Raw genomic sequence first — 11,332 nt, 5'->3', positions numbered from 1 at the left:
CTGTGCCCCCAGATGCTCCTGATCCAGTTGCTGCCTGTGTCCAGTCTGTGGCCACATGTGCTGCCACACCGCTTGCTATTGCCCAACCTGTGTCATCTCTACCTGCCTTCATCCCATTTGCTGTGCCATCCCTTGCTGCTGAAGCTCTGCTTTGAACACACCACAAATGTATTACCTCTTTCCATAGAGATGAAGACTCTCTCTTTCCAATCAATGTGGAGTGCACAGACAATTGTTCTCCTGACTCACATAAGCAATCCTCACTCTTATCAATTCTGTTTCCCAATTTTAACTACTGTACAAATTAAACTCAAATAAATTTATTGTGAATCTCCCATTGAATGAACAAATTGCTCCAAGCATTCCTCTTTTTGTCTTTGGGACATCCAGTTAGAATGCTTAAGAAATTTAAATATTGACTTAATCACATGGAGGGCCACCAATTATAAAACTTCTGAAGTTGAAACCAAATTCAGTCTCCCTCAGTAGTCTTTTGCATGTTTTTTCCTTACTTTGTTATTTCTATGCACCAAAATAAAACTTGATGCTATTGTCAATGAAAATTGAATATCATTGTTAAGCTTTTTTTTTCCTTTGAAGGTTTTTTGTTTGCATCATGGGTAATCGTATTTTTCCTGTACCTGTCAAACAGAGAGACAGCATATATAGGTCTACCTAGCATTGGAAATTACATAACTGAACACTGCCGTTTTCTCCAGAAAATTGTTGTAGTCTCAGGTAGATCAACTAATCATTTTGTACACTTTAGGTGAAAAAAAAAGTGAAAAATGAAGTCACCGTTGAATATCATAACAGAAAAGAAGGTTTGGAAAGACTGAACACAAATAATGATCTTTTAAAATGGCCTTGAAACGTTTTGCCAATACAGCAGCCTTTGCATGGTTTGGCAAACTGTATTTTCCACCCAGAGTCATGTGTGATGAATCTTTTTTCCACACCTACAATGGATCTGCTTCATTCTGACTGGCAGAGCTTCAGTGGCGAGGTCATTCTGCCATATTGGGAGGGATACCTTCAGAACCAGGCAGGTAATGTTGTGGGGACTATATAATTACTTTGTTCAAGATTACGTCCTCTTTTTTGTTACAGAACACTAAAGACTCACATTCTTCTCTCCAACTAGTAATGCATCTCTCTAACGAGTCATCCCATCTTTAGAACTACCATCAGAATCTGCTCAGACTTCCACTGAGACCACCTGACACTGATTTCCCTCAGTGCTTCCTTCCCTTCCTTTCCACAAGTGTTAATCCTAAGAGACAGCTCAATAAATCTGACCCTCATGTCTATTTCAATGAACCTTGCTTGTTTCAAAAGACAATTCAAAAATTCATAAAATTATTTGAGCACTGGAATGATTGCCTGAAATCTTAGAGTGTATGATATTAATGAAATTATAAATGTAGTAGCAGAATACATATTTAATGTAACATATAGAGAATATCATGAATTTAGTACTTATAGGAAATAGATGAGAGTTTGTCCTTTCAATACCCAGAGGATCTACACAACAAGATGTCTTGGATCACTTTACTAAAGGCTTAATAATTCTTCACGTTGTTTATTTCTAACAAAAGATTCTGGAAATATAAAGCCCTACATGATAGACCCACTACTAATATCAAACTGAATGGGGAAATACTGAAAGCTTTCTCACTGGAAACTGGAATGAGACAAGGTTGCTCACTTTCTGCACTCCTTTTCAACATAGTACAGAAGTCATAGAAAATGCAATTAGAAAAGAGTGAAAATTAAAAGGCAGTCATACAGGAAAAGAAGAACTACACTGTTCCTATTTTAGATGATACAACTATCTACATAGAAAATTTAAAGGAATCTACTAAATATTTCTGGATGTGACAAATATAGTCAGTAAAGTAACAGGATACAAAACTAATATACAAAAATTGTAACACTTTTATATACCAACAATGGACAGGTTCAAACAGAATTGAATAACACAATCTTATTTACAACAGCCATACACATACACACATACCCACAATAAGATAGCTAGGAATAACCTAACTCAAGAGGTGAAAGATCTCTACAAAGAACTACAAAAAACTGAAAAAATAAACTGAGCACAAGAGGAAAAAATGGAAAGACATACTGTGCTCTTAGACTAGAGTAATCAATATTATAAAAATATCAGTTCTGCCCAAATTAATTTGCATATTAAATGAGATTATGATCAAATTACTGGTGAAAATTGTCACAGAGATAGGAAAAAAATCCTAAAATTTGTCTGGAATCATAAAAGATCTTGTATCCCCAAGACAGTATTGTGCAAAATGGATAGAGTAGTAAGCATCTCACTACCGTACTTCAAAATAAACTACAAAGTGGTGATAATCAAAACAGGATGGTATTGACTCAAAAATAGACACCTAGATCTAGAGAACATAATAGAGAATCTAGAAAGAGACATAAAATAATACAGCCAACTGATCTTTGATAATGGCTACAAGACAGTATAGTGGAGAAAAGAAAGTCTTTTCAACAAATTATGCTGGAAGAACTGGATATCCACTGGAGAAAGATGAAACTGGACCCCTATCTTTCATCATTAACAAAAATCAACTCAAAATGGATCAAAGATGACATGTAAAATATCAGAATATAAAGCTACTGGTAGACAGGTCAGCAAGAGGTGTGGTTGTTAAAGTGATAGACTCCTATTATGGCCACCTGCTGTTCAAGTCCCAGTCCTGGTGTACTTGAATCACAATAGGTGCATGTTTTCAAAAAATCTCAAGAGGAGAATAATGGAGAGAAGAATGCCATGTGGCCATCCATCCTGGGATGAGGGCAATTTCTCACTTTTCTCTCATTGTCTCTCTGTGTCTCTCTCCAGGAAGTACACACATCCTATATATAGCAAAAAACTAAAAAGAAAAAAGAACCATAAAACTACTAGTAGAAAGCTGAATGGAAACTCTTAAGAGTCTTCAAAGACATTGGAATAGGCAAAGATTTCTTAAATAAGGTCTCCAAAGCAGAGGCAATAATTCCTGAAATACACAAGTGGCATTATGTCAAGCTAGAAAGATTCTACACAACAGAGAAAACAGCAATTGTAAAGACAGAGTGCTCAGAATGGGAGAAAACATTTTTAAATTATGCCTTGGACAATGGATTGATAACTAGAATGTAGAGGGAATTCAAGCAGCTTACCTCTAAAAACACAAACAAAATGAATAGTTCATTCAAAAAAGAAAGGGGAGGGCTAAAGAGGTGAACAGATATCCCTCCAAGGAAATCACAAAAATGGACAAAATGCATATGAAAAATATTCTACATAGTCACTTATCAAAAGAAAATGCAAATCAAAACCCCAATGAGATACCCTTTAATTCCGGTTACAATGGCTATGATTCCTATAAAGAATGACAAATGCTGGTGAGGCTGTGGTGGAAATGGAACCCTCTTACACTGCTTGAGTGAATGTAAGTTAATACAACCGCTTTGGAAAATAATATGGAGGTTCCTTAAAAACCTACAAAGAGAACTACAACATGACCCAGTAATCTCTCCCCTTGGTATTTACCCAAAGGAAAGGAAAACACTTAGTCGGAAAGACACTTTCATATTTATGTTTATTGAAGCATCTTTCATAATTGCTAAAACATGGAATCAACCTAAGTGCCCAAGAATTGACTTGATTTAAAAAGTGTGGCATATATATACTGTGGAATTTTACTTAGACATTAAAAACAATGAGATCCTGTCATCTGATTTAAAATGGATGACTGCAGAACACTTAATACTTAAAGAAGTAAAGTTTATCTTGACTTTGAAAGGCACGCACTGTATATTCCTGCTCAATATGTTCCCAATATCTGCACTCTGTGGCAGAAATGGAAAGATCTCAAGATACGAAAGTAGCAAAAGTAAGCGTAGATGCCAGAGACTATAAGGGAGAAGTGGATGTAGAGGTGAGTGATAGTGGCATAGGCAAGAAACATTTAATAGACCAAGGAATGTAAAGTTCTCTGTAAAAAGTGATGTGTGTGTGTGTGTGTGTGTGTATGTATATAATCAATAGCCTGGATTTGATTGTTATGTTTCAAGCACATATTATGAAAAACCATATTATGTACCCATAGATGTACAATAATACAATATAAATTTGAAAATAAGTAAATCTCATTTATATTTAATTGTTGTTCATCTTTCTGACACACAATATGGTTTTCCAAAGCATGCAAGCAGTGTGTGATAATCAAATCAAATTTATTACAATATACATCACTTTCTTGTTTTTTATGAGAAATTTTTGCAATAGAGTGTGTGCAATTGCCAAACAGAGAGAGACAGAGAGACAGAAAGCAGGATATCATCTCCAAGAGTGGATGGCCATGCCACAATCCTATCTCCTCATTCTTCTCTCAGGGTTTTGGACATGCATGCACACACCCCTGGCATGAGTTTTAAACCTCCAAGTCCAGGACTAGATTCTCTGTGAACTATGTGGGAGTCCAGCGACATAACCATTACGCCATCTGCTGGTCCCTATATACATCTCTTTCAACAAAGAACTTGACATTTGTGTCTGTTACATGCTCTCTCCCTAAGCCTGCCCCACCCACACTCCACCATCAACTCACTTCCTGTACAGTCTCTGGTATCTACACCCATCCTCTCTAACTTTATGTTTTGATATTCCTATGAAGACTGCAAACATTTGGCATATATTAAATGGGGACATACAGTGCAATTGTATCTTAGTCAGACTAATTCCACTTAGCAAATACTACTATATGTGAAAAACTCATGATGCAGGCCCAGCCAGAGTCAGATGGCTATGTGATAATGCAGTCATATGGGAAGGGCCATGCTTCAGTACCTGAGTTATGTATTACATGCCAGGCTGACTGCTTGAAAAGATTTAAGAAGGAGCACTTGGTGAGACCCCATTGGGTGACTCTTTCTTTTCATTTCAGGGAATACATAAAATTTAAAAACTCCACTGTGGAGCCAGCAGTGTCATGCTGGTTGGGATTCTTGGACTATCACAAGGTTGACCACAGTTTGAGTGCTGAACTTCACAGCCTGCTTTCTCACTTTCCCTCTCTTGCTCGCTCTCTCTCTTTTGCTCTCTGGTGAGTGCACATACCCTACAGAAAATTAAAACAATAATAATAAATAACCAAAATTTTAAAAATAGCTTTAAAAAGTCCATGTTCATTTAAGACAATCAGCAGATACATTAAAACTTTCTGCTTTTAATGCCTATCCTGCAATACACGCATCATAATGCGTTTTTAACATATGAAAAAAAAAAAAACAGTCATTGCTAAGTGCTTTAGCCTAACACTATAAACCAAATTCTTAAACAAAATTCAGAAATTGCTAGGGGTATGGTTATCTCCCTGCATGTCCAGACGCCCTCATATGATCACAGTCATCCCATCACTCCTCTCCTTAAATGGGTCTCCTCACTCGTCTACATTTCACCTCACCTGAATCTCTTTGAAAGCAAAAGAAACATTAACATGTGAAAACTATAATCTGTGATTTGTAGGGAGCAATGTACAGATAGAAGGAAATGTTACAGTGAAAAAGAAAATCTCAGAGTCAAGTCATGAGGCTTTTAAAAAATATCATATAGGCCAGGGACAAAAGTGACACTACACTAAAGAAATGTACAAGCATTTCCACTGGACACACAAAAGCACGCCAAAGGAAAAAAAAAAACTCTTACATACACTATATCAGAATTTTTAACTAGAAAAATACAATGAAGTATTTAAGTGGTTAAGTTTTCTGGTGGGATAAATAACAATAAGAAAAGAATAATATGATGATAACAGGCATTATCAGTCTATAAAAAGGGAATACGGGCCAGGAACACTAATGAACCGAAACTTCACTCTCTTAGAAACCAATCCAGAACCTCCACCTTCTGACACCATGGTCAGCTGCTGTTTTGGTTCCAGCTGCTGTCAATGCAGCTGCTGCAGGCCCAGCTGCTACCAAATTACCTGCTGCAGGACCACCTGCTACCGCTCCTGCTGCTGTGGTTCCAGCTGCTGGAGTTCCCACTGTTGCAGACTCAGCTGATCTGGCCCCTACTGCTGTGGTTCTAACTGTTGTGGATTCTACTGTTGTAGACCCAGCTGCTGTGGCTCCTGCTGTTTTCGCCCAAGCTGCTGCCAGACCACTTGCTGCAGGACCACGTATTGCCATTCTGACTGCTGTGTGTCCACTTGCTGCCACCCCTGCTACTGTGGTTCCAGCTGCTGTGGCTCCAGTTGCAGCAGGCCTAGCTGCTGTGGTTCCTGTTGATGTTGACCCTCCTGCTGCATTTAAGCTGCTAAAGCCTCTCATGCTGTAGTTGCAGTAGTTGTGCTCCAGCAAAGGCTCCTAAGACTCCAGTTGCTATCACCCAACTTGTGTCATCTCCACCTGTGCTCATCCCATGTGCTGTGCCACCCCTTTCTGTTGAAGCTCTGCTTCGATCACACCACCACTGCTTCACCTCCTACCCTAGAGATGAAGACTCTCTTTTCAAAAAAAGGTGTATTCATGATGGGAAAATTCATTTTGTATGTTGTAATGATATAGTCTTTGAATGTGAATAAATAAATAAATAAATAAATAAATAAATAAATAAAGTGGAGTGTGCAAGGGAATTGATCTCCTGACTCTCATAAGCAATCCTCAATCTTATCAATCCTATTTACACATTTTAACTCCTGTAATGATTCCCTTTCTTCAAATTAGCCTACTGCAAAGCTCCTGATAAATTAACAAATTGCTTCTAACACTCCTCCCTCTGTCTTCAATACCTCAAGTCAGCATACTTAAAGGAATTTAAAGATTGCCTCCATCACATGGAGGGCCACAGATTTTTAATCCTTCTGGCAGTGAAGGCCAATGAAATTTCTGCCTTTTTTTTTTCCATTCGAAAATTTTTGTTTACCTTGTTATTTCCATGAACCAAAATAAAATTAATTTTACTGTTCTAAAAATTGAATGTAATTTTTACTCTTACATTCTTTTTTAAAATAAAGCTTTTTGTTTAGGTCCTGGGTAATTATATTTTGCCTACATCTTTCAGGCACAGTACACTAGAGTCATATTCCAACAGAAGTCAAATGACATTAAGCACTGCTTAGTTTTCTCCAGAGAATGATTTTAGTCTTATGCAAATCGAATAATCATTTTGTAAACTTTACCAAAGGGCGGGGGGGGAAGAATTGAAATTAAGTCCAGAAGCATTCTTGAATGTAATAGTAAAAAAAAAAAAAACAAAAGAGTAATATTGAGGCCTTACTGCTAAGCTACAAGCTGCATTAGCTAGACTTTGAAAGAAACACAGTGTATATTCCCACTCAATATGGACTGAATCTCTGCATTCTATGGCAGAAATGGAAAGATCCAAGTATAAGATAGTAAAGAGGATAAATGTAGATACTACTACAGGGAGTGGGTGGTAGGCAGTGGATGGGAGGCGGAAAAGGGAAGAAACATTTTACAGACAAAAGAATGTAAAGTTCTCTGTTGAAAAAAATTTCTGTAACTTTTGCTTTATAAAAATGTTTAAACATATACTAAAAAGAAAGAGGGAAAGAAAGTTTGCAAAGTGTTAACACAACTTCTGTTTTTTTGTTTTTGCCATAGGGTACATGGGCTCACTAGAGAGAGACATAGAGGGAAGAGAAATCACCCCCCAGGGGAAATGGTCATACCACAACCCCTTCTCCTCCACTATCCTCCTGGGATTTTAGGCATGCACACTCTCAAACTGCTAGGTCTTGGACTCAAACCATGGTTGGCCATGTGAGGTACCTACAGGAAAGAGATGAGAGTTTTCTGTTCTATTCCAGGGCACCAACAACATGTCTTGTGTCCACATTGCTGAAAGCTTAGTAATTCTTAATGCTGTTTACTGATTACAAATTTTTAAAATCTATATCTTATCTACATATAATTTTTGTACGTCTTCATGGCATACGATATTGTTTTGTCAAAGCACCGTGGGATAATCAAATTTTAAAAAATACCGTATAGATCATTTCCAACTTTATATTCTTGTGTCTCTTGTGTCTCATTTTTCCTGAATAGCTCAACCTACTCCAGAACATCCATCTACTTCCTATACAATTTTTGGTACCTACATATCTATATTCGTCCTCTTTGTGTTTATGTCTTTGAATCTTACCATTTCTGTCTTAGAGTACAGATATTTGATACATATGAGCAGGGACATACAGTATTTATCTTTCTTAGTCTGACTCATTTCACCTAGGAAATACTTCTGCACATGAAAAGTGCATTGTGCAGGCCTAGCCACAGAGTACTGGTGGCTCTGTGTTTCTGAAACCACATAGGCAGTTTTCAGAATCAAAATTGAAATTAGACCCAGAATTCTAGACTGATTAGAAAGCTGAGGTGGGATTGTGACATGGAGAGATTTCAATGCGTGTCTGTTTCATGGCTCTCTCAGAAATGAACTTCAAAAACTCCATTCTAGAAATCAATCTATCAGGAGATATATGAAAACTTCCCACTTTGTATTCATATCCTTGACTAAATATGTAAAAAATGTGTTTTCACTTCTGAAAGCAATGAGTCATTGTTAAGTACTTCACTTCAGACTGTGAAATAGACCTGACACAGAGTTCAGAAATTCCTTGGGGTCTGGCAATCTTTCTGTATATGCAGATGCCCACATGGCAATCACAGTCATCCTCACTACACGTGGGACATCCTCTCCTCACATGACTGTTTTCCTATCATCGTTTTTCCTAGCATTTCATCCGATCTGAACTTCTTTGACAACAAAAGATACATTAACATTGTATAAATTATTCCAGGCTACTTGCAAGGATAAATGTGCAGATAGGAAAAAATGTCACAGCCAAAAACAGTACCTCAGAGAGTTAAATCATAAGGTTTTTAAAAGATACCATAGAGGCCAGGGGAAAAAGCGACACACACTAAAGGAGAAATGTACAAGCATTTCCACTGAACACACAGGAGCACACCAAGAAAGGAAATTTCCTCTGTTTTGGAGTGTTGAACAACAAAAGCACAATTATGTAATTAAGTGATTACATTTTTCTGGTGAGGAAAATAACAACAAGGAAAGAGAGATGTGATGACAACAAGCTTTTTTCAGGGTATAAAAGGGGGAACATACTCCAGGAAGACACCAAACAAACAACTTCACTCTCCTGAAAACTCACCCAAATCCTTCAACACCTGACACCATGGTCAACTCCTGTTGTGGTTCCAGCTGTGGCTCCTGCTGCTGCAGGCCCACCTGCTGCCAGACCACCTGCTGCAGGACCACCTGCTGCCGTCCCTGCTGCTCCCCCTGCTGCTGTGGCTCCAGCTGCTGTAGGCCCAGTTGTGGTTCCTGCTGTTGTCGCCCTAGCTGCTGCATCTCCAGCTGCTGCCGCCCTTCCTGCTGTGGTTGTGGAGGCTGTGGCTCCAGTGGTTGTGGCTCCTGCTGCTGTCGCCCCTCCTGCTGCATCTCCAGCTGCTGCCGTCCCTCCTGCTGTGGTTGTGGTGGTTGTGGCTCCAGCAGCTCCAGCGGTTGTGCCTCCTGTGGTTGTGGTTCCAACTGCTGCTGCCCCGGCTGCTGCCTGCGCCCAGTCTGTGGCAAAGTGTGCTGCCACACTACTTGCTATCGCCCAACCTGTGTCATCTCCACCTGCCCTCGTCCCACGTGCTGTGCCATCCCTTGCTGCTGAAGCTCTGCTTTAAACACATCACAGAAGCATTACCTCCTTTCGTAGAGATGAAGACTCTTTTCAAAAAATATGGAGTGCACAGACAATTGATCTTCTGATTCTCATAAGCGATCCTCATTCCTACCAACTCTATTTTAATGTTAACTACTGTACAAGCTCCCTCTCTGCAAATAATTTTTTTGTGAATCTCCTGATAAATGAACAAATTGCTCCCAACATGCTTCTCTTTGTCTTCAGGATATCCAGTTAGCATGCTTAAGGAATTGAAAGATCGACTCCATCACATAAAGGCCACGTATTATAAATCCGAAATGGAAACCCAATGCAATCTCCCTCAAGTAATCTTTTGCTGGATATTTCTGTACCCTGTTATTTCCATGTACCAAAATAAAACTTGATACTATTGTCAATGAAAATGGAGTATCATTGCTATTGTTTTTCCTTAAAGCCTTTTTATTTGAGTCCTGGGTAATTTTATTCTGCTTATACCTGTCAAGCAGACAATACATGTTGGTCTACCTTTCAATGGAATTCAAATGACTGAACCCTGCCGTTCTCTCCAGAAAATTGTTATAGTTTCAGGTAAATCAAGTAATCTTTTTGTACAATTTGGGAGGAGGAGGAGTTAAAATGAAGTCACTGTTGAATATAATAGCAGAAAATGAGGTTTGGAAATACCAGGTACACATTATGATATTTTAAAATTGCATCAAAACTTTCTGCCAATACAGCAGCCTTTGCATGGTTTGGCAAACTGTATTTTCCACTCAAAGTCATGTGCGATGGATCTTTTCTCCACACCTACAGATTATCTGCATCATTCTGACTGGCAGTGCTTCAGTGGTGAGTACATCCTGCCATATTAGGGGGGAATCCTTCAGAGGCGGGTAATGTCGTGAGGACTATAATTTTTTGCCCAAGATTATTAACTCTTTTTGTTACAGAACACTACCACATTCTTTTCTCCAACTAGGGTTGCAGCTCTCTAATGAGTCATCCCATCTTTAGAACTCCCTTTAGAGTCTGCTCAGACTTCCACTGAGATCTCATTCCCATTTCAATTTCTCTCAGTGCTTTTGTCCTTTCCTGTCCCTTCTCTTTCCTTCCTTCCCTTCCCTTCTCTTCCCTTCCCTTCCCTTCCCTTCCCTTCCCTTCCCTTCCCTTCCCTCCCTTTCCCTTTCCTTCCCTTCCCTTCCCTTCGCTTCCCACCCTTCCACAAATATAAATCCTAAGAGACACCTTGAAACATCTGCATGCTCATCTCCTTCTCAGGGATCCAAAACTCATTTCAAAAATTCAGGAAAGAGAGGGAACCAGCAGTTAGCGTAATGGCTATGTCGCTGGACTCCCACGTAGTCGACCGCGGTTTGTGTCCCGGACCTGGTGGCTTAGAACTCACGCCGGGTGCGTGTGCGTGCGTGCCCAAGATCCCGAGAGGAGAATGGAGGAGAAGGGATTGCGGCGTGACCATCCCCCCTGGGGGGTGATTTCTCGCTTTCTGTCTCTATGTCTCTCTCTGTCTGTCTGGCGAGCGCACGCGCCCTACAGTGAAAATCTCTCCAAAAAAAAAAAAAATTCAGGAAAGCTTATTTGAGAACTGGAAT

At 39.2% G+C, this 11,332-nt stretch overlaps 1 protein-coding gene and 1 pseudogene across 1 annotated transcript; both read left to right on the top strand.

Annotated features, from left to right (window-relative positions):
- The window catches only part of LOC114009148 (keratin-associated protein 4-6-like), a 6,944-nt pseudogene extending 472 nt beyond the window's left edge, over positions 1-6,472 (top strand).
- Positions 6,473-9,242: 2,770 nt separating this feature from the next.
- Positions 9,243-9,728, top strand: LOC102473721 (keratin-associated protein 4-12-like). The gene has a single exon (XM_006155962.1). It carries the CDS (start codon positions 9,243-9,245, stop codon positions 9,726-9,728), a length of 486 nt encoding a protein of 161 aa, XP_006156024.1.
- The last annotated feature ends 1,604 nt before the right edge of the window (positions 9,729-11,332 follow it).

This window comes from Tupaia chinensis, unplaced genomic scaffold, assembly GCF_000334495.1.
Source record: "Tupaia chinensis unplaced genomic scaffold, TupChi_1.0 Scaffold000477_1, whole genome shotgun sequence".
Lineage (NCBI taxonomy): Eukaryota > Metazoa > Chordata > Mammalia > Scandentia > Tupaiidae > Tupaia > Tupaia belangeri.
This window is presented reverse-complemented; position numbering and strand designations above follow the sequence as displayed.

Coding starts and splice junctions, on each gene's coding strand:
- LOC102473721 (XM_006155962.1), top strand. CDS start 9,243: ATGGTCAACTCCTGTTGTGGTTCCAGCTGTGGCTCCTGCTGCTGCAGG.